Source organism: Urtica dioica, chromosome 3 (genome assembly GCF_054948205.1).
Source record: "Urtica dioica subsp. dioica isolate 48M chromosome 3, U.dioica_male_clone48M_v1_H2, whole genome shotgun sequence".
Classification (NCBI taxonomy): Eukaryota; Viridiplantae; Streptophyta; class Magnoliopsida; order Rosales; family Urticaceae; genus Urtica; species Urtica dioica.
The window spans coordinates 3,862,025-3,885,235 of NC_142758.1; the positions used below are offsets into that span (position 1 = coordinate 3,862,025).

The window sequence follows — 23,211 nt, forward strand, 5'->3', positions numbered from 1 at the left end:
ATCGCGACTGGCGAGAAGGTTTCTTCATAGTCAATCCCTTCTTGTTGGGTATAACCCTTTGCCACAAGTCGTGCTTTGAACGTCTCGACGTTCCCATCAGGACCCCTTTTCTTCTTGTATATCCACTTACACCCTACGGGTTTAATCCCTTCAGGAAGGTCTACAAGTTTCCAGACATTGCTGACATACATCGAGTGCATTTCAACTTTCATGGCGTCAAGCCAAAGGTTTGATTCAGAACAAGCCATCGCTTGGCTATAGGAAACAGGATCATCCATGTCAGAGACGGCTACGAGAGAGTCTCCATAAGACATGTACCTGTCAGGCTTTTGAGTAGCCCTCCCACTACGTCGAAGTACTACTTGACGAGATTCTGATGAGTTAGGTTGTGTTTCAGTTGGGGTAAGAACAGTTCTTACAGATGAGGTAGAAGCTTCCTCACCCAACTTTACTTCAAGCACAATTTTGCTTCTAGGTTTAGCATCCTTCATAAAGTCCTCCTCAAGGAAACGAGCATTCGTGCTAACGAAAGTTTTATCGTCCTCGGGACTATAGAAAGTAAAACCTTTGGTTTCCTTTGGATATCCCACAAACAGGCACAATTCTGACCTACTAGCCAACTTGCTAGTCTTTTGCCTCAGCACGTGTGCAGGGCAACCCCAAATTCGGATGCGGCCATGATTCACTTTACGGCCAGTCCATCGTTCATAAGGAGTACCAGGAACCGTTTTGGACGGAACTTGGTTCAGAATGTAAGTGGCTGTTTCGAGGGCATATCTCCAAAAGGAAAGAGGGATTAATGAGTAACTCATCATTGATCTAACCATCTCCATAAGAGTTCGGTTCCTTCTCTCTGACACTCCATTTTGTTGAGGTGTGCCAGGTGCGGTAAGCTGAGAAGCGATACCTTCTTCTTTAAGAAAGTCATCGAACACTCCAGACATATACTCACCACCTCGATCAGATCGAAGGGTTTTGATCACTTTGCCAGTTTGCTTTTCAACTAAAGCCCTAAAGACCTTAAATACGTTAAAGGTCTCGGATTTGTGTTTGAGCAAATAGACAAACCCATATCGTGAGTAATCATCGGTGAAGGTAACGAAGTATTCGTATCCTCCACGTGCCTGTTGGTTGAGCGGACCACATACATCAGAATGTACTAGTTCCAGCAACTCAGTGGCTCTTCGACCCTTATCGGAGAAAGGTCGCTTAGTCATTTTTCCTTCTATGCAGGATTCACAAGTAGGTAGTGAACCTATTGCAGAGTCTTGGAGTGGACCGTCCCTCACAAGTCTCTTAATCCTATCTAGACTGATATGACCAAGTCTCAAGTGCCTGAGGTATGTTGATTTTGTTAGATCGGAGGATTCAGAAAGTTTGATCCTCTTTGGCTCCCTAATTAGATCATTATCTATTTCGGTGTCTAAAAGAGAAGGTTGAGTGGGATAGATTTAAAAAAGAGCATTCTTCATACATGTATTAGTGACAAAAGAATTATCAGGAAACGAAATCCGAATTCCATTCTTAATGAACTTTAAACAATAACCTTGCTCAAGAAGACGAGCAACGGATATTAAGTTCTTCCCAAAGGTAGGAACAAAATAAACATTATTCAAGTTTAAAGTGCGGTCTTCAAAAGACAGCATCACGGATCCCACAGCCTTCGCAGACACCAGGCTCTCATCACCCCATTTGAAACAGAACTCGCCTTCCTCTAAGCTTTTGGTTTTCTTGAAACCATTCAAGGAACAACAAATATGGTTAGTAGCAGCGGAGTCAAGAATCCACGTTGATACATTATCAGCTACTAAGCATGCTTCGGTAACTAGTACAATACTACGTTCCTTTGCTTTGAGATTGGCAGGATAGTTCTTTTTATCGGCCTTGTAAGGTCTCTTCACAGTTCCAGACGCGGAGGCTTTTTGCTCAGTAGCATGTGCCTTTCCTTGATTCCTCTTTCTCTTAGTGAGACCTACAGCAGTGTGAAGTTCCTCCATAAGCTTGGTAACAGTGTACTCTAGCTTGTTAATGGAGTAGTTCATCTTGGAGGTATCAAGAGATGCGGGGAGAGTTTCTAAGATCACATCTATGACATTCTTCCCATCAATCTCAGATCCTAGGATTTCCATTTTTTTCAGATAACTAATGATCAGTATCATAAAGTTTCTAATAGGAGTCCTAGCCTTCATGTGACAGTTCATAAACCGTCGGACTGCTTGTTGCCTTGCTTGTCGCCTTTGCCCTTCAAACATCTCAGGGAGATTGTAGAGCATGTTGGTGGAAGTCTCGATGTCACGATGTTGTTTTTGCAACAAATTGTTCATTGATGCTAAGATATAGCACCTCACAATCTCATCGGAGCAGAGCCAGGCCGCCAAGGCGTCTTTGTCCTCTTGAGTTGAATCATTATTCGTCAGAGAAGGACATGGGGTGGTGAGTACCAATTTGTGCTTGGTAAGGACTATGTCGAGGTTATGTTTCGAATTAACGTAGTTCATGGTTTCGAGTTTGTTCGAGGAAAGGATGATTGAGAGATGTTTGCAAGACATGTTGCCTATATAAGTTGAAACAAGTTTATGATTAGTCTTTGGTTTAGGATTTAAGTTTGTTTAAGACTTTGATAATATCCAAAGGTGTTATAAACCAAACGATAATTTACTCCCTCAAGAGAAGGCCGCAAAAAATCTCCTTTTATAAGTAAATGACACATCATTAATGCTAAGCCAAGATGTCAATACATCTATTTTGACTAGCCACCTTGTAAATTGGTTTGATCACTCACATCCTTTCGCAGGGCCTCGAGGGAGGATTACTAGGGATTGAGCCTAAGTGTGCAACCAACCACTTAGTCCAAAAGATCAACTTTGAAAAACAATCCCCAAGGGGAGGCCTTGCCATCATCGTCTCACTCTCGGACGTAGCTCATTGAGCAATGATCAGAGCAAAGCGCCCTTGAGTACTCTCATTTAAGAGAGGGCCACGAGGGTGACTCTTAGTCCGGCGACACTTGCACTTTTCATTAGTGTTGGGGATCGTGGGTTACAAACAACAAGTATAACCCTCCCACTTAGTTTTTGGAGTTGGTTCATCGACTCTTATAAGTTCGGAAACAGATTTCCTAATTAAAGAGCAGCAGAGCGGACAACTAGAAGAGAATCCTAGATCGACATGTTCAGAGCAGTATTAGTGCATAAAGGCACAAGGTACATACTCGATCTTTTCCTATTTTCTATTTCGGGAAAGTGCGTGAGGGAAGTGTGAACTTCAACTCACTCGAACACTTGAAAGTTTGAGATTACACATCTTTTTATTTTTCGGCTTGTCTACAAGGAGACCTCCCACTCAAATTTTTCAAGAGCATATAGATTTTGAACATATGTGATATAGATATAGTTTTGAAAAAATTTTGAAAACTTATTTGATTTGGATGACAAAATATTTTCAAGTTTGAAAGTGAAAACGGTTTTTCAAAATTCAAACTAGTTTTGTAAAAACTCATTTCAATTAATCTTTCAAAAATCAAAACTTTTAATCTTACACATCATGTTTATAATCATATGAAAAACATTTTTGCTCAAGAAAATTTTCTCATTAGAGTTCGATAACTCATGGTAGTGGGGTTTGAAAATCCGGATTTCTAAAAAACTGGAGTTTCAGACAGCCGCGCACCTCGGAGTAAAATCGCCATATCTGGCGGCTCCGATGTCCTTTTGAGCCGAAACCGGTGGCATTGGACAGAGAACAGACAGAGCTTTAATTTGATTTAAGAATCATTAAATTTCTATTTCTGAGAAGAGAGTTATGCCACTTTTAATGCGGGTTTACTCCAGCTCGAAGAAAAAGAAATAATTAAAGCTTGGTCCTTTTTAGGTGCGAAAAATAATCGAGTGTAACAGAACGTTTTATGAAGGTTGTTAAAGCTTTTATTTGTGTTTTATTAGCAAGGTAATAACAAGGCATAAAAGAAATAACAACAAGCATAAAACGATTCAAGTAAAAATAAGAAACTAGTAAGACAAGAAAACTAGTCACAAAATTTTACTCGAAATTTCTCAAACCTTTAAAACACGTTTTTCAATATAAAAAATTAAAAAAATTTAGAACTGATTCTAATGTGTTTTAAAAACATCCCAAACTCATAGAAAATCAACATGATTTTTAATTTAAAGGCATGAGCAATAAATTAAAAAAAATCTAAGATAACAATTCTAACTTGTCACAAAATTAGTAAACTTTCGAAAACGATTTTCAAGCTCATATTTTTAAATACATGTACATGCATATCTTTGACCATAGCTCTGATACCATTTGTTGGAATTGATCTAGGGTTTAAAAAAAGGATTAAACGCTTCGGGAAGCGGCGGAATTTTAAAAAATTTCTTTTCATGTAAAAACAGTTTTTACTAACCTAGACAAAGAGCAAGTACATGTAATTAAAAACTATTATGAGTATAGAAGTTTACTAACCTTTCTTGAAGCTTGAACTTTGTAGAAGATTTTGGAAAGTTTGCAACGCTCGTCTCCTCGCAGCACGTCTCTCTTTCTTTCCTCGGCACCTCGAGCAACCACGATAGTTTCTATCACTAAATCACTCGAAATAAAAGGAATCAGTGAGTGGGCACTTTTAAACACTACGACTTAAGAACAAGTCTTGAAGTCGCAGAGCTAAACACTAGGTCGAGTGAGGACCTAGGTGCCAAAACAAGAATAATAAAAAATGAACTAGAGAGAGAGAGAGAGAGGAGTTTCGGCCAAAGTTCTAGAGAGAGAGTCTCTCAAATCTCTTAAACTTGGATGGATTGAAATGTGAGGAAATGAGGCTCCTATTTATAGGAGAGGTCTCACCTTCAATAAGGTAGTTTCATCTTCTATAGAATATCACATATTCATGAGCAAAATAACCCTTATTTCCCACTTGAGAAACTCGGCCAAACAAGGCTTCTAGAAGCCTTGATTTGTTTCCTATTTTGGTCAAGGCTTGCCTTTTCTCTTAACATGGCCGAAGTTCCCTTATGCATCCTTATGCAAATTTGTTTCCTCTTTTTCTTTTGGCAAGTATCTAAATACATTTATGCACAAAATAAACTCTCCTATTTCTCTATAGGGTAGGCGCCCAACATGTCTCTAGAAGGAGCTTCTAGAAGCTTCTTCATTTATTCATGAGAACATGAAAAAGGCCCATTAAGAATTTTCAATAAAACTCTTATGAAATGAAATTAATTCACGAGGCCCAATGATCAAGTCATGGCCGAGTGACATTAAGTCATCAAATGAACTTGTCAAAAAATTTATTGACATTCATTTCATCCTTTGTCTCAAAAGACAAAATTACCCTTTTGACTATTTTCGTTCTCGTTTTGACTTAGCTTCCAGTTTAACTATTCCTATCGATGTGATTCGTGACAGTGACCTCATGGACCCAAATGAACAAAGCTTTAGCTAAACACTTGGACTCAAAAGTTCACAAACCTTTTCCAAGTTTAGCTTAATGCCAACTGACTCCACTAAAGAGTTGACACTGAAAATCTCTCGGTTCAAATGAATTTATTTTCTACTCAAGAATTCGACCTAATTATGATGAGCGGATCCACTGAATATTATCTATGTTTACCCTTCATGAATGTCATCAGCTAGTCGGGATTTACTAAATTACCATTTTACCCTTCTAGCTGTTATTTCCTCAACTCCTTTGTCGCTTGTGAATAAGTTAGAAACAATGTATTGACGAGGAGCTAACAAGTCACATTGTTTCATCCAAAAGAGTCAGGACTCAATTGGGACACTGGCCAGTTCATTTATTCACACTCCAAGGAACAAAGCATGAGGTGACATACATTGCATTTCAGCAATCTTGTACATGAATTCCATATCTATGAGAACTTCACAAAGTTACTCATGACATGCTCACAACTTAGTACTTCACCAATAGGCCCTGTTCGGAATCACATAGTGAGTCCGAACTCTGACTTTCTCAAATGAGAATACTAAGGTGTGAAATGGCATGTCTCATTTCAGGATTAAGGTAAGCATGATGCAATTCATATATAGTAACTTCGAGACATAAGAGGTTAAATGGTTTGTTCTTATCTTGTCTCTAGAAGTGCACTGGTCAATTCAGTACCTTCGGAAGATACCTAGAAGAACTATAGAGTCCCCAACTCTCAATGCCTCATAACCAGACATCATAGATTCTTCTAACAATCATACTGAGGTCAATAGTCCTTTGACCCTTAGATTGCGAATGTATCATTTTAAGCAAACTACGAAGAGTTTGTTCATGCAAATCTACATTTGTCTCTTCGTAAGTTGTTTAGTTTGTTTATGGACTAAAGACTAAGGTTTTATCATAAAGCTTCAAACAAGGAAGATTGAATGAACGTTTCAACTTTTTATTGATGAATAAGCAATTACAAGCAAGAGTCTTCGTAAGACTATATTACATCAAATGTACACAAATAGACACTACTACTCTTCTTGTGGGCACCATTGACAACAGTTGTTGAGGTTGTGAATTTTTTGATCTAGAACGTCGAGATCGGAAAGATGAAGGAGAAGACATTTTTTTTCATGTGTGAATTTGAGAGAGAACGAGAGAGGTGTGAATAAATAAGTCTTGATGGGGCGTGTATTATTTTGGTCAATGTTTCATTTTATTAAAAAAATAACTCATCAGACCGAAGTAAATTAAATTAATTATTCTGGAGAGTTGGATATCCAAATTAATATGGGGTCCATCCATATTTTCTATATTAATTATTTTGGAATTTGGATTATCCAAATTCAAAGAAAATAAATTTAGACATTGTACTTCCATCTTTTTTGGTCCACATGCGCATGATTGGACTTCGCTTTCTTAAGTTTTCCGTTTAAATTTTATATTTGAAACTTTTTTTTGTTAAAAAAGTGGGGCCATCGCCCATTTTCTCTCTATAGCGGCTAGCTTTTCGTGGAATGGTAACGAGAATAAAAAGAGGATGACAAACTTTGTTTGAGGATAGCCAGTGACGGATCTAGAACTTTAATCGAGCGGGAGCACAAAAAAAAATTATAATGGGTTGATAAACATAACAAGAAGAATGCAATAAAAAAAACTTCATTAAACAATTAAATATCAAAAACTACAATTGTATACGTCGACTTTTCATGTCTTGAAATCGTCGTATAATTGTCTCATTGTCAATCTTATCAAAAATATATTTTTCGATGTACACAATTAAATTATCATTCATCAGTTGATCTCCCATTCGATTGCGTAGACGATTCTTCACAATATTCATGCTTGAAAATACTCTTTCGACCGAAGCGGTAGCAACTGGAAGTACCAATGCCAGTGTGATGAGCAAATATATTAGTGGATATACTTGATCTTTCTTTATCTCGACCATCTTTTTTGCAAGATCCCCAAGCCCTCTAAGGTTAGCAAACTCCGCATTAGAACGCATGTCAAAAATATAAGTTTCGAGTTAGTTATCGAGCTTTAAACGATTCGCAATAGAAAAGTCTTCAGGATAAAACTCGGCAAGACGGATCAACTTTTGCTTGTCATAAGCAGAAAAAGAGTTGGTCGGACACAAACATGTTACACACAAAAGAAGCTCCGTGTTTGCCTCAGTGAAACGATCATTTAACTCCAAAAGTTGCATATCAATGATAGAATAAAACAGCTCGACACGAAAGTGAAACGAATTCGTTACGCTTTGACATTTATGCCTTGACCTTCCTCGAGGTATGTAACATCATCCATGTTAGGCATTCCCACGTTATTCTTTTCACAAAAAGAAAAAACTTCATCAGAGAAATCATTCCACCCTTTGTCTCGCATCGATTGCAACATTTGCTTACAAATTTTTGCCAAAGTCATAGCATTTACAATATCTTGGTCACTCCTCTGCAAAGCTTTTGACAATTCATCTGTAATCCCTAATATTGCCTTCATCAAGTGTAGCGTAAATACAAAATCAAAGGATTGCATGATACTCAATAAATTATTTGCTTCAAATTTTTGCTCTGAGCTTGACCCCTCGTCAACAATAATCTCAAGAAGATCAATCGTGGATGAGAACATGATGATCAAGCTGATCAAAGAATCATAATGTGAGCTCCAACGTGTATCCGAAGTACGTTTCAATATGGTCTCCTGATTTAATCATTTTCCGCTACAAATATCACCATTATCGATAGCCTCAAAAATCTTGATTGCATACAATTGATGAAGAACGTCGCACCGGTTAGACAAAGCGCTAGCAATGTTGACAATACTAGCAATAGAAAGGAAAAGACTTGCAACTTCAATATGTGTTTTTGCTACCGCTACAAGAGCAAGTTGGAGTTGGTGAGAAAAATAATGAATATAAAAAGCACACGGATTTTCTTTCAAAATAAGAGCTTTTAAGCCATTGAACTCTCCCTGCATATTACTAGCTCCATCGTACCCTTGGCCCCGCAATCTAGAAATGCTCAATCCATGTCTAGGAAATAATCCGTCGATTGCCTCTTTTAGAGATATAGATGTAGTAGTAGCAACATGTTCAAGCCAATGAAACGTTTAATTATAATAAAACAATGCAATTTTAAAAAAATAAAAATAAAAGATTAATTAAAGGCCGAAAAGTTGCAGATCAAATAAAGTGTTTATATCATTTTTCACACAAAAAATAATAATAAATAAAGTGTGTATATATTTTTAATATAAAAACATGGTATAAATTGCTTTTGACTTTTCTTGGTGTATGGCCATATACTGGTAAGTGGTAACGAAGCAATCCTTTAAAAAAAAAAACATATCCCTATCAAGTCTAATAAAAACCAAAGTATGCTGAGATAATAAATAAAACCTAATAATTACCTTATTGGAATTCGTGAACTGCAAAACAGAGAAAAAAAACTTCTTGGATGAGAAGCCAGATAACAAATAACAAAAGTTGCGTTTTTTATATTGGGTGTGGGTTACAAAATAAACCCAATTTTATACTGATTTGAAATCCGATTTATAACTGACACCGATTTTTTTATTAAATATAAGTAAAAGAAATTAAATATAAGTAAAAAATAAATTTCTCCAAAATTCCAGTGGGGGCCACGGCCCACACTGGCCCCCACGTGGATCCGTACCTGTATATGTATATCTCTTTCACATTATCAAAGATACTGCTTATAACAGCAGTGAAAATACTTTTTACATAATAAAAACTGTCAGAAGAAAGCAAAAGAGAAGAGCAAAAAAAATATAAAGGGAGAGCTATATAATATATATATATATATATATATATCTACTCGATTGACCATGAGACACTGTCGATATGTATTGCATAATCAAAATAGGTCAAATTAGGACTTTCTTTCTTGACTTGCACTTTAAACAAGAGACTAGTATATAATAAAACAATGCAATTTTTTTAAAAAAAAAAGATTTATTAAAGGCCGAAAACCTGCAGATCAAATAAAGTGTTTATATCACTTTTCACACAAAAAATAATAATAAATAAAGTGTGTATATATTTTTAATATAAAAACATGGTATAAATTGCTTTTGACTTTTCTTGGTGTATGGTAACGAAGCAATCCTTTTTTCAAAAAAAAAATTAAACATATCCCTATCAAGTCAAGTACAAACCAAAGTATGCTGAGATAATAAATAAAACCTAATAATTACCATCTTGGAATTCCTGAACTGCAAAACAGAGAAGAAAAACTTATTGGATGAGCAACCAGATAACAAATAACAAAAGGTGCGTTTTTTATATTGGGTGTGGGTTACAAAATAAACCCAATTTTATACTGATTTGAAATCCGATATATAACTGACTACGATTATTTTATTAAATATAAGTAAAAAAAAAAATTCTCCAAAATTCCAATGGGGGCCACTGCCCCCACTGGCCCCCACGTGGATCCGTGTGTGTGTATATATATATATATATATATATATATATATATATATATATATATATATCTTTTTGTCATTATCAAAGATACTGCTTATAACAACAGTGAAAATACTTTTTACATAATAAAAACTGTCAGAAGAAAGCAAAAGAGAAGAGCAAAAAAAATATAAAGGGAGAGCTATATAATATATATATATATATATATATATATATATATATATATATATATCTACTCGATTGACCATAAGACACTGTCGATATGTATTGCATAATCAAAATAGGTCAAATTAGGATTTTCTTTCTTGACTTGCACTTTAAACAAGAGACTAGTATATAATAAAACAATGCAATTTATAAAAAAAAAAAAACAAAAGATTTATTAAGGACGAAAAGCTGCAGATCAAATAAAGTGTTTATATCACTTTTCACACAAAAAATAATAATAAATAAAGTGTGTATATATTTTTAATATAAAAACATGTTATAAATTGCTTTTGACTTTTCTTGGTGTATGGCCATATACTGGTAAGTGGTAACGAAACAATCCTTTTTTAAAAAAAAAAAAAAAAAAACGTATCCCTATCAAATCAAGTACAAACCAAAGTATGCTGAGATAATAAATAAAACCTAATAATTACCTTCTTGGAATTCGTGAACTGCAAAACAGAGAAAAAAAACTTCTTGGATGAGAAGCCAGATAACAAATATCAAAAGGTGTGTTTTTTATATTGGGTGTGGGTTACAAAATAAACCCAATTTTATACTGATTTGAAATCCGATTTATAACTGACTCCGATTTTTTTTATTCAATATAAGTAAAAAACAAATTCTCCAAAATTCCCGTGGGGACCACTGCCCCCACGTGGATCCGTGCCTGTATATGTATATCTCTTTGACATTATCAAAGATACTGCTTATAACAGCAGTGAAAATACTTTTTACATAATAAAAACTGTCAGAAGAAAGCAAAAAAGAAGAGCAAAAAAAATATAAAGGGAGAGCTATATATAATATATATATATATATATATATATATATATATATATATATATATATATATATCTACTCTATTGACCATGAGACAATGTCAATATGTATTGCATAATCGAAATAGGTCAAATTAGGACTTTCTTTCTTGACTTGCACTTTAAACAAGAGACTAGAATATAATAAAACAATGCAATTAAAAAAAACAAAAACAAATGATTTATTAAAGGCAGAAAAACTGCAGATCAAATAACGTGTTTATATCACTTTTCACACAAAAAATAATAATAAATAAAGTTGTTTATATCTTTAATATAAAAACATGGTATAAATTGCTTTTGACTTTTCTTGGTGTATGGCCATTATACTGGTAAGTGGTAACGAAGCAATCCTTTTTTCCAAGAAAAAAAAAACATATCCCTATCAAGTCATGTACAAACCAAAGTATGCTGAGATAATAAATAAAACCTAATAATTACATTCTTGGAATTCGTGAACTGCAAAATAGAGAAAAAAATCTTCTTGGATGAGAAGTCAAATAACAAATAACAAAAGGTGCGTTTTTTATATTGGGTGTGGGTTACAAAATAAACCCAATTTTATACTGATTTGAAATCCGATTTATAACTGATTCCGATTTTTTTATTAAATATAAGAAAAAAAAATTCTCCAAAATTCCAGTGGGGGCCACTGGCCACACTGGTCCCCACGTGGATCCGTGCCTGTATATGTATATCTCTTTGACATTATCAAAGATACTGCTTATAACAGCAATGAAAATACTTTTTACATTATAAAAACTGTCAGAAGAAAGCAAAAGAGAAGAGCAAAAAAAATATAAAGGGAGAGCTATATAATATATATATATATAATATATATAATATATATATATATATATATATATATATATATATATATATATATCTACTCGATTGACCATGAGACACTGTCGATATGTATTGCATAATCAAAATAGGTCAAATTAGGACTTTCTTTTTAGACTTGCACTTTAAACAAGAGACTAGTATATAATAAAAAAATGCAATTAAAAAAAAACAAAAGATTTATTAAAGGCCGAAAAGCTGCATATCAAATAAAGTGTTTATATCACTTTTCACACAAAAAATAATAATAAATAAAGTGTGTATATATTTTTAATATAAAAACATGGTATAAATTGCTTTTGACTTTTCTTGGTGTATGGTCATATACTAGTAAGTGGTAACGAAGCAATCCTTTTTTCAAAAATAAAAAAAACATATCCTTATCAAGTCAAGTACAAACCAAAGTATGCTGAGATAATAAATAAAACCTAATAATTACCTTCTTGGAATTCGTGAACTGCAAAACAGAGAAAAAAAAACATCTTGGATGAGCAGCCAGACAACAAATAACAAAAGGTGCATTTTTTATATTGGGCGTGGGTTACAAAATAAACCCAATTTTACATTGATTTGAAATCCGATTTATAACTGACTCCGATTTTTTTATTAAATATAAGTATTAAAAAAAAAATCGCAAAAATTCCAGTGGGGGCTACTACCCCACACTGGCCCCCACGTGGATCTGTGCCTTTATATGTATATCTCTTTGACATTATCAAAGATACTATTTATAACAGCAGTGAAAATACTGTTTACATAATAAAAACTATCATAAGAAAGCAAAAGAGAAGAGCAAAAATAATATAAAGGGAGAGCTATATAATATATATATTTATATATATATATATATATATATATATATATATATATATATATATATCTACTCGATTGACCATGAGAAGCTGTCGATATGTATTGCATACTCAAAATAGGTCATATTAGGACTTTCTTTCTTGACTTGCACTTTAAACAAGAGAACTAGTATATAATAAATCAACACAATTTAAAAAAAAAACAAAAACAAAAGATTTATTAAAGGCCGAAAAGCTGCAGATCAAATAAAGTGTTTATATCACTTTTCACACAAAAAATAATAATAAATAAAGTGTGTATAGCCCTATTTTTAATATAAAAACATGGTATAAATTGCTTTTGACTTTTCATGGTGTATGGTAACGAAGCAATCCTTTTTTCAAAAAAAAAAAAAAAAACATATCCCTATCATGTCTAGTACAAACCTAAGTATGCTGAGATAATAAATAAAACCTAATAATTACCTTCTTGGAATTCCTGAGCTGCAAAACAGAGAAGAAAAACTTATTGGATTAGCAGCCAGATAACAAATAACAAAAGGTGCGTTTTTTATATTGGGTGTGGGTTACAAAATAAACCCAATTTTATTCTGATTTGAAATCCGATTTATAACTGACTACGATTTTTTTATTAAATATAAGTAAAAAAAAAAATTCTCCAAAATTCCAGTGGGGGCCACTGCCACCACTGGCCCCCACGTGGATCCGTGCCTGTATATATATATATATATATATATATATATATATATATATATATCTCTTTGTCATTATCAAAGATACTGCTTATAACAGCAGTGAAAATACTTTTTACATAATAAAAACTGTCAGAAGAAAGCAAAAGAGAAGAGCAAAAAAAATATAAAGGGAGAGCTATATAATATATATATATATATATATATATATATATATATATATATTTATATATATATCTACTCGATTGACCATGAGACACTGTCGATATGTATTGCATAATCAAAATAGGTCAAATTAGGACTTTCTTTCTTGACTTGCACTTTAAACAAGAGACTAGTATATAATAAAACAATGCAATTTAAAAAAAAAAACAAAAACAAAAGATTTATCAAAGGCCGAAAAGCTGCGGATCAAATAAAGTGTTTATATCACTTTTCACACAAAAAATAATAATAAATAAAGTGTGTATATATTTTTAATATAAAAACATGGTATACATTGCTTTTGACTTTTCTTGGTGTATGGCCATTATACTGGTAAGTGGTAACGAAGCAATCCTTTTTTCCAAAAAAAAAAAAAAAAAAAAAAAAAAAAACAAAACGTATCCCTATCAAGTCAAGTACAAACCAAAGTATGCTGAGATAATAAATAAAATCTAATAATTACCTTCTTGGAATTCGTGAACTGCAAAATAGAGAAAAGAACTTCTTGGATGAGCGGCCAAATAACAAATAACAAAAGGTGCGTTTTTTATATTGGGTGTGGGTTACAAAATAAACCCAATTTTATACTGATTGGAAATCCGATTTATAACTGACTCCGATTTTTTTTTATTAAATATAAGTACAAAAAAAATTCTCCAAAATTCCAGTGGGGGCCACTGCCCCCACTGGCCCCCACGTGGATCCGTGCCTGAGGATAGCCGAGGGTGGAATGGGTTTTCAAAACCTTTAGTGGTTCAACCAAGCCCATCTTATGAAAAGTGTATCCATTTGGATCCCTTATGTCCTCGCTGCCAGTTAGAGACAGAGTCGACCTTCCACGCTATTTGGAATCGTCAAGCGAACATCCAGGTGTGGAAAATCATGGGGTTGTGGAGCTATGTGCAAAAGACCTCTCGTACAGGTCAATGACTTTCTCTCGTCCTCGAACTTTGAGCTGTTGGAACTGTAGAAATGACGAGACGACTCTTTTGTAACCGTTATTCTATATCCCTTGCATCTCACTTTTTTTTAATGTTAGCTTTCAACCCAGAGGATGTAATTATGTAGCCGTTATTCTAGCCCAGAAGGCTCTTTTGTTTTATGATTATGTTCTCTGGAAGGATCTTGCTCCTCCATAATGATAGGACCTTATTGTAACTGATATGCAGCTTGAATGAATTCCTGGTTCTGTTTAGGTTTTTGTTAATATTAATTCAGTGACGGATCTAGAACTTTAATCTGGCGGGGGCACAAAAAAATTATAATGGGTTGATAAACATAACAAGAAGAATGCAATAAAAAAACTTCATTAAACAATTAAATATCAAAAACTACAATTGTATACGTCGACTTTTCATGTCTTGAAATCGTCGTATAACTGTCTCATTGTCAATCTTATCAAAAATATATTTTTCGATGTACACAATTAAATTATCATTCATCAGTTGATCTCCCATTCGAATGCATAGACGATTCTTCACAATATTCATGCTTGAAAATACTCTTTCGACCGAAGCGGTAGCAACTGAAAGTACCAATGCCAGTGTGATGAGCAAATATATTAGTGGATATACTTGATCTTTCTTTGTCTCGACCATCTTTTTTGCAAGATCCCCAAGCCCTCTAAGGTTAGCAAACTCCGCATTAGAACGCATGTCAAAAATATAAGTTTCGAGTTGGTTATCGAGCTTTAAACGATTCGCAATAGAAAAGTCTTCAGGATAAAACTCGGCAAGACGGATCAACTTTTGCTTGTCATAAGCAGAAAAAGTGTTGGTCGGACACAAACATGTTACACACAAAAGAAGCTCCGTGTTCGCCTCAGTGAAACGATCATTTAACTCCAAAAGTTGCATAACAATGATAGAATAAAACAGCTCGACACGAAAGTGAAACGAATTCATTACGCTTTGACCTTTACGCCTTGACCTTCCTCGGGGTATGTAAACATCATCCATGGTAGGCATTCCCACGTTATTCTTTTCACAAAAAGAAAAAACTTCATCAGAGAAATCTTTCCACCCTTTGTCTCGCATCGATTGCAACCTTTGCTTACAAATTTTTGCCAAAGTCATAGCATTTACAATATCTTGGTCACTCCTCTGCAAAGCTTTTGACAATTCATCTGTGATCCCTAATATTGCCTTCATCAAGTGTAGCATAAATACAAAATCAAAGGATTGCATGATACTCAATAAATTATTTGCTTCAAATTTTTGCTCTGAGCTTGACCCCTCGTCAACAATAATCTCAAGAAGATCAATCGTGTATGAGAACATGATGATCAAGCTGATTAAAGAATCATAATGTGAGCTCTAACGTGTATCCGAAGTACGTTTCAACATGGTCTCCTGATTTAATCCTTTTCCGCTACAAATCTCACCATTATCGATAGCCTCAAAAATCTTGATTGCATGCAATTGATGAAGAACGTCGCACCGTTTAGACGAAGCGCTAGCAATGTTGACAATACTAGCAATAGAAAAGACTTGCAACTTCAATATGTTTTTTTGCTACCGCTACAAGAGCAAGCTGGAGTTGGTGAGCAAAACAATGAATGTAAAAAGCACACGGATTTTCTTTTAAAATAAGTGTTTTTAAGCCATTGAACTCTCCCTGCATATTACTAGCTCCATCGTATCCTTGGCCCCGCAATCTAGAAATGCTCAATCCATGTCTAGAAAATAATCCGTCGATTGCCTCTGTTAGAGATATAGCTGTTGTAGTAGCAACATGTTCAAGACCAATGAAACGTTCAGTTATAGAACCACTTTTATCGACATAGCGTAAAACAACAGCCATTTGCTCTTTCAACATTAAGAGGTAATCCTCGTATTTTTTCGCAGATTCATAACGAAGTGAGTTGTATAAGATCCTGGTCTCATACAAGAAGATCAAGCATAACTCCAACTCTCATTTACAAATTCATCTTTCTTTATTTTCGGAATATTCGGAGGAAAAACTCCAAGTGGCTAGACATCGCGCGATTCATCAACTAGAATGGAAAAAAATCCACCACCTATATCTCTCAAGATGGCATTAAGAGTTTCCACAGCAATCGCATTAATAATTTCCTTCTGAATACTTGGTGCAGTCATTTTATCATTCTTTAGAGCATTCTTAAGAACAACTTTATCAATATCACTATTATGATTCGCCAAAAACTTCAAAAGTTCAAGAAAATTACCTTGATTCTTTGAGTTTTCTGTTTCATCATCGCCACGAAAAGCAAGACCTTGTCGTAGAAGAAATCGAACGCAATCAATTGTGGCAGTCAACCGTGATGCATAAGTACTTTGCATTTGATTAGTTTGCTTGATGAAAGCATGTTCAATAGGTTGCTTCTGTTTTCGTAGAGCTTCAAGCTTAGTCCACGCCAGATTGTGAGCATTACCATGGCCTCCTACATGTATATCTGATCTCTCCTTTTTTCCAGTTTCTGAATCCGCCGCCAACAAAATAATCTCCACCCTCCTTGATCCCCGTTATTTTGTTTGAATAAATAACAACAAAGACAATAAGCTGCATCTTTGGCCACGCTATACTCCAACCAATTAGCATATTGGTGATACCAAGCATGATTAAAGCATCTTTCTCTTTCACCAAACTTTGTAGGAGGAAACTTAACAAGCTTCGGCTGACAAAGACCTTTCAACATATAAGCTCTTCGAACGTCGTCTTGTAGATTTGGATGATAACCTGATATTGGTATTCTCTTTCCAGGATCGGTCTCGAGAGTGTTTGGATTAAATTCTTCTTTGCTTGATTTTGTAATATCATAATTTTTCATGTTTGAAACGGAGAGTCTAATCCTCTTTTTAAATATTTATCCAGTGAGTGAGTGAGGCGTTTGTCCTTTTGTGAGTCTTTTCTCTCTAGTTCCTAGTCCAAGTTTCGCTGAAGTGGTGAGGTGGTGTTCGTGCTTTGGGTTCGCGTTGGGGTTCTGTGAGAGTCTGGGTAAGGTGTTTTCTGGTGTGGATCTGGTGTTTTCTGGTGTGGGTCTGGTCCTCTCGTTAAGGATTGATTTCGGGGTATAGAGTCGGGAAACACCAGAGGCTTTTACGGGTTTTGGGGAAACACAAGGGAAACACGAGTGAGTTTAGCTTTGGACTATGGAGAGAGCCGGTCAGGGTGAGGATGAACTAGAGTACACAACGTCTGTGCTGGCGTCGAAATTGATGATTTCAGAAAAAACTGATGCGGGCGGTGAGAGAGAAACGACCCAATTGTTGGCCGGGAAGATCCTCTCATCAAACCCAGTGGGGGTGGGACGGATTTACGATGTGTTTCTGAATGTGTGGAAATGTAAGAAACCATGGGTCGTGAGGGAGATCAAGCCGGGTTTACTCAGGTTCACCTTTGGAAATAAGGAGGACAAAGAACGTGTGTTAGGAGTTAGACCATGGAGGATCAAGGGAGCGCAGATGTTGCTGGAGGAGTGGCCGACGCAACTTATGGCAGAGGAGATAGAGTTTGGACCATCCCCTTTTCGGGTCCGCTTGAGAGGCCTTCCGCCAGGATACTTGAACATCTCGAGTGCCAAAGAATTGGCGCCTATGATAGGTAAATTTCTGTGATTTAATGGAAGGGACAGCAATGAGCTAAGGCTGAGAATCCTGGTGGACACAAGAAAGCCCCTCTGCGCGGGGTTCTTCCTCGACCGTGGGCCGTATCCGGCGCTGTGGATACAGATTAAATATGAGAACCTGGGGAGGTTCTGCTTTGTGTGTGGAATGATCGGCCACGAGGACGAGGAGTGTAAAAGGCTGAGGAAAGTCCGGGTTTTGGCAGACCAGTCACCTGAAGTGTTCATGTATGGACCTTGGCTCCGGGAAGAGAATGGGATTCGGAACTGCTTCAGGGGATTGGACATGCTGATTGGGAAAAGGGAAATTCCCACACATAGCGGCCCGGATGGCTAGGGCGGAGATCGGTACGGTCATCTCGGAGGAGGAGCTAGGAGTGCTGATGGAGGAAGCTGAAGGGTTAGGCCACGTCCAGGTGGTGGAAAGAGAAAGCCTGGGGAGGGGACCACTTCCTCTGACGCAAAGCAATCTTCAGCAGGTAGTGTGCGCAAGCCCAATCACACAGGAAGGAGGCGCGAGCTGTTCAAGTGTCAGGCGGAGGAAGGACATCCTGGGTGAGGGAGAGCAGACTAGCGGTGGCAGGTCGGGGACCACGGGACACGTGACAGTTGTGCCTCCAGCCCTCCTGTTGGAAGGAAATGATAGGGTTTTAACAGAGGGGGAGGATAAGCGTAGTGGGCCTAGGCCCAATGAAGTGAGAATGAAAGAAGTGGAGAAAAGACAGGAATTGGCCCAAGAGAATTATAGCAGCGTACAGGATAATGAAAAGGGCTTAGGAGAGCCGCTTGATTGTTTAAGTGGGCCTAATTTTAAAAGGCCTTGTGTCCTTCCTGAGGAATTTAAGGAAAGTGGGTCAACGCCTAAAAGGAAGACAACAACTGGAGAAGCTGACTCCACTCCAGGGAAAAAAATAAACTCTGGATCAAATGATGTGTTGTCTTTGGCGTCAAAATTTGAAGTGGTTTTCGCTCAAGGCCATAGTCAGAGCAGGAATGAGGCAAGCTCCAAGGCGGTCAGAACAACACGAAAATGGAGAAGGGCGGGAGTGACAGCTAAATCCGGGATTGATGATAAGAATGAGGCGCTGGAACAGGGGAAGATTTCCGAGGAGATACACATTAATGCTACAAGCTTCAAGACCGAGGAGGCGGGTCAATCCATGCCCCCCACCCCCAGTGTTAGTCCTCTCGTGGAATTGTCGAGGCCTCAATGGGGACTCGACGGGGGAGGTCCTTCGGGATCTCGTAAGGAAGGGAAATCCGGATATAGTCTTTTTGATGGAAACAAAGATGGGCGAAGAAAAAATGGACAGGTTACGTGCGAGCTTCGGGTTTTTGGGGAGGTGTGGCCTTTCCGGCTCAGGGGCTTTCGGGAGGAGTGTGTCTTTGGTGGAGGAAAGGAGTCAGAATTGACGTGTGGAATAGAACGAAGAATTTGATTTGGGCTATTGTGAGGGGTGACACGAGAGATGGGGATTGGGATTTGTTCGGGGTTTACGGGCCTCCTTACTCGAGGGAGCATCAATCTTTTTGGGACGGGATGCTTTCGATATCCCTAAGGGTAGGGAGGCCGTGGGTGCTTGTGGGAGACCTTAATCAAATTCATGAGGAAGGAGATAAAGTTGGAGGTCGTGAGGCAAACTGGAACAAGTGTGGTATACTGCGTAACTTTATGGCTAAGTCTGGAGGAATTGACTTGGGAGCTCAAGGGGGCCACTTCACCTGGTATGATGGCAGGGACCCCGGGGTCCGTGTTCGGGAGAGGCTGGATAGAGCTATCGCAAGTCCGGAGTGGGTGTGTATGTTTAGCAAGGCCGGGGTGCGAGTGCTCCCGATTCTTGGGTCGGATCATGCCCCGATATTGCTAGATTGCGTCCTTAAAGATGAAAAAGGAAGGCGGCCATTTAGGTTCTACGAGGCGTGGGTAGACAACCCGGAGTGCCGTAATATTGTCAAGGAGGTGTGGAATCCGACCGGGGTAGGGTCCGAAGGGGGACCATTCATGTCTAAGGCTATACGTGTGGGTAGAAGACTCCAAGTGTGGCAAGATAAGATTTGGAGGGATGTTCAAAACAGGGTCCGGGAACGGGAGAAGGAACTTCTTAGAATTCAAAATGTGAGAAGATCGCCGGTGAATGCTAGACGGGAAGTAGAGCTTCAAACGGAGATTTTGGAGCTCAACCGATCCATGGAGAAGGTTTGGAGGCAAAAATCGAGAGAAGTTTGGCTAAAGGATGGTGACGCGAATACGCGGTTCTTTCACACGGCTTCGGTCATTAGGCGGAAGCGAAACTTTATCGGGCGGCTCAAGAACGATGACGAGAGGTGGTTAGACTCAAGGAAAGAGATCGGGGGCTACTTGGAGAAAAAAATTTGGTGAGCTTTTTGAGTCGTCGGAGCCGGAGTTTCCTCATGATTTGGAGGGGCTGATCAAGCCGTGCATAAAGGTGGAGGATAACGCTGAAATAGAAGCCATTCCAAGCGAGAGTGAAATAAAAAAAATGGTATGGGCTATGCCGGCTCTCAAGGCTCCGGGCCCGGATGGCCTCCAAGGCATTTTTTACAAGAAGTATTGGGATGAGGTGGGTGCTTCGCTCGTGGAGTGCATCCAAGGTTTCTTCACTTCACTAAAACTTGAAGAAAATTTGAGTTTTGCTCATATAGTGCTCATTCCGAAGACCGGGGGAGCGGATTCCTATGATAAATTTCGGCCGATAAGCTTGTGCAATTTCAGTTTCAAGGTCATCACGAGAATTCTCACGGCGAGACTTCGAAGACTCCTAGAAAGGATTATATCTCCTTATCAGTCGGCATTTGTGCCGGGGAGGTGGATAGCGGAGAATACTATCCTTGCTAGGGAAGTTATGCATAAGATGAAGAAAATTAAGGGTGTCGGAGGCCTTGTGGGGATTAAGATAGACATGAGCAAAGCCTATGATCGCATGGAGTGGAGCTTCTTGTTGGCGGTGCTCAAGTGCTATGGCTTCTCTCCGAGGGTTGTGGAAATCATCCGCCAATGCGTGTGTACGGCGAAAAGTGCAATTTTACTTAATGGAAGTCCACTCAACTCTCTTACCCTCGGGAGAGGGCTTCGGCAAGGGGATCCTCTTTCGCCTTATTTATTTATTATGGCCGCCGAGGTGTTGAGTCGGTTGCTAGGCCGGGAAGAAGGTTTGAGGAAGTTCAATGGGATAAAAATTGGGAATGGGGTTCCTAGTATCTCTCACCTTATGTTCGCCGACGACACCTTTCTCTTTTGTCGGGCCAAGACCAAAGAAGTGGAAGCGGTTTGGAAGTGTGTGGAGACTTACCAATGGTGGTCCGGGCAAAAGGTAAACTTGAGCAAATCCGGGCTTATATTTTCTAAAAATTGTGCTTGGGGAGTGAGGAAAGATATTGGCACAATGCTCAACATGAAAGAGTGCAATGAAGATATGACGTACCTAGGAAATCCACTCATGGTTGGGAGAAGCTGGAGTGCCTCGTTCGCTTATTTGAAGAAGAAGGTTCATGATAGGCTCGAAGGGTGGATGTCAAAATCCATTTCGAGAGCCGGCATAACTACGTTGGTCAAATCGGTGATTCAAAGTATTCCATCTTATGCCATGGCTACCTTTATTCTTCCGGTTACCTTTTGTCGGGCTCTAGATAAAATGGCGAGGAAATTTTGGTGGAGTGGCAAAAATGGTCACGGGAACTACCTCTCTCTTCTCAAATGGGATAAGCTTTGCCAACCGAAGGAATGTGGAGGCCTCGGATTCCGGAAATTTGAGGAGATGAGTTTGGCTCTAATAGCGAAGCTGGGCTGGAATGTGGCTGCAGGAAAGGACCTGTTGTGGGTTAATATGTTGATAAAGAAATATTGCAAGAAAAAAGACTTCTTTGAAATGGAAGTTAAGAGCAGCCATTCCCCAAGTTGGAAGGATATTGTGGCATCCCGGGATCTCATTCACGCTAATTGCAGCTACATCATAGGGGATGGCCAGCGGGCTAGAGTTTTCCAAGACTCATGGATATGCTCCAACCAAAGAGTTACGTGGCAGGTAAGAGGGGCTAATCAAGACATGTTGGTCGCTGAATTGATGAAACCAGGTCTAAGGCTTTGGGATTATGATAAAATCTCGGGCTGGTTCTCGGCCCAAGCGGCTACAGAGATCGAGGGAGTGCGAATCATGAAGGCCCCTAGAAAAGACAAGCTGATTTGGTGGGCGACGGAAAACGGGCTTTTCACAGTTAAGTCGGCAGCGACCTTGTGTAGGAGAGCTCCCTTTGATCCTAAGGTTGAGCTGTGGCGGAAGCTCTGGACTCTGAAAATCCATGAGAGATCGAAATTCTTCCTCTGGCGAATAGCTGCTAATTGCTTACCAACAGCGCCCAAGTTGTTGCAGAGGAGAATGAGTGCCGATGACCTTTGCAGGGTGTGCGGTGGAGAGGCCGAGACAGTAACCCACCTTTTCTTTGATTGTGAGAACGCTAAAAGGCTATGGTTCTCGGAAGCTCGGGGAGTGCGGTGGAGGCTGGGTAGCATGACGACGAGATTCGACGCGATTGCCACGGTGCTCCAAATGAATGAGTTGTGGACGAAGCGTAACAAGGTGCAAGACGAGTTTATCATTATAGCTTGTGCGATCCTTGAAGAGATTTGGGCTTGGAGGAATAATAGTGTGTTCAATCCGATCAAGAGAAATATTGACCGCTCCATAGCCAACATTTGTGCTGGTATTGCTGAAAGGGCGCGGACTCGGCGATGCTGCGAGAAGGGGACGGGAATGGAGGCTCGGGTTGATCAGTGGACGAAGCCACCGGAAGGAGTCCTGAAAATTAATACCGACGCTGCCTTTGGAGTAGACGGGGCGGCGATTGGTGTCGTGGCTAAAGACTGGGCTGGAGAGATTCGTTGGATTTGGTGTGCTCCGGTAAGAGCTGCGTCGGCTTCGGAGGCAGAGCTGTTGGGGGTGCTTCAGGCGGTCCTGTTGGCTAAATTCATAAACTGCACCAGGGTGATTATTGAAGGCGACAACAAGACGGTTATGAATAGTCTTCGAGAGAAAGGTCGGTGCCCGGCATTGAGACTTCTCCCTCTCTTTACTGAGATTGTGGACTCGTTAGATAATTTTACTAGTATTTCCTTTAGTTGGTTGAGTATGAATGCGAATTTCG

General features: G+C 38.3%; 1 protein-coding gene and 2 pseudogenes across 1 annotated transcript; all 3 read right to left on the reverse strand.

Annotated features, from left to right (window-relative positions):
- Positions 1-7,118: 7,118 nt before the first annotated feature.
- On the reverse strand, positions 7,119-8,527 carry LOC149402125 (uncharacterized; annotated as a pseudogene).
- A 6,270-nt stretch (positions 8,528-14,797) lies between these two features.
- LOC149402126 (uncharacterized) lies at positions 14,798-16,271 on the reverse strand (annotated as a pseudogene).
- A 167-nt stretch (positions 16,272-16,438) lies between these two features.
- Positions 16,439-17,256, reverse strand: LOC149402127 (uncharacterized). Its single transcript, XM_089608245.1, has 2 exons — positions 17,039-17,256; positions 16,439-16,940 (listed from the first exon to the last, which is right to left on the reverse strand). Exons 1-2 carry the CDS (start codon positions 17,254-17,256, stop codon positions 16,439-16,441), a joined length of 720 nt encoding a protein of 239 aa, XP_089464371.1.
- Between the last annotated feature and the right edge of the window lie 5,955 nt (positions 17,257-23,211).

Bases quoted from the DNA above. Each gene is read 5' to 3' on its own strand.
- LOC149402127 (XM_089608245.1), bottom strand. From the start codon at position 17,256: ATGAAAAATTATGATATTACAAAATCAAGCAAAGAAGAATTTAATCCA. The intron at 16,941-17,038 runs GTATCACCAATA...ACGGGGATCAAG, and splicing joins AGATGCTTTAATCATGCTTG to GAGGGTGGAGATTATTTTGT.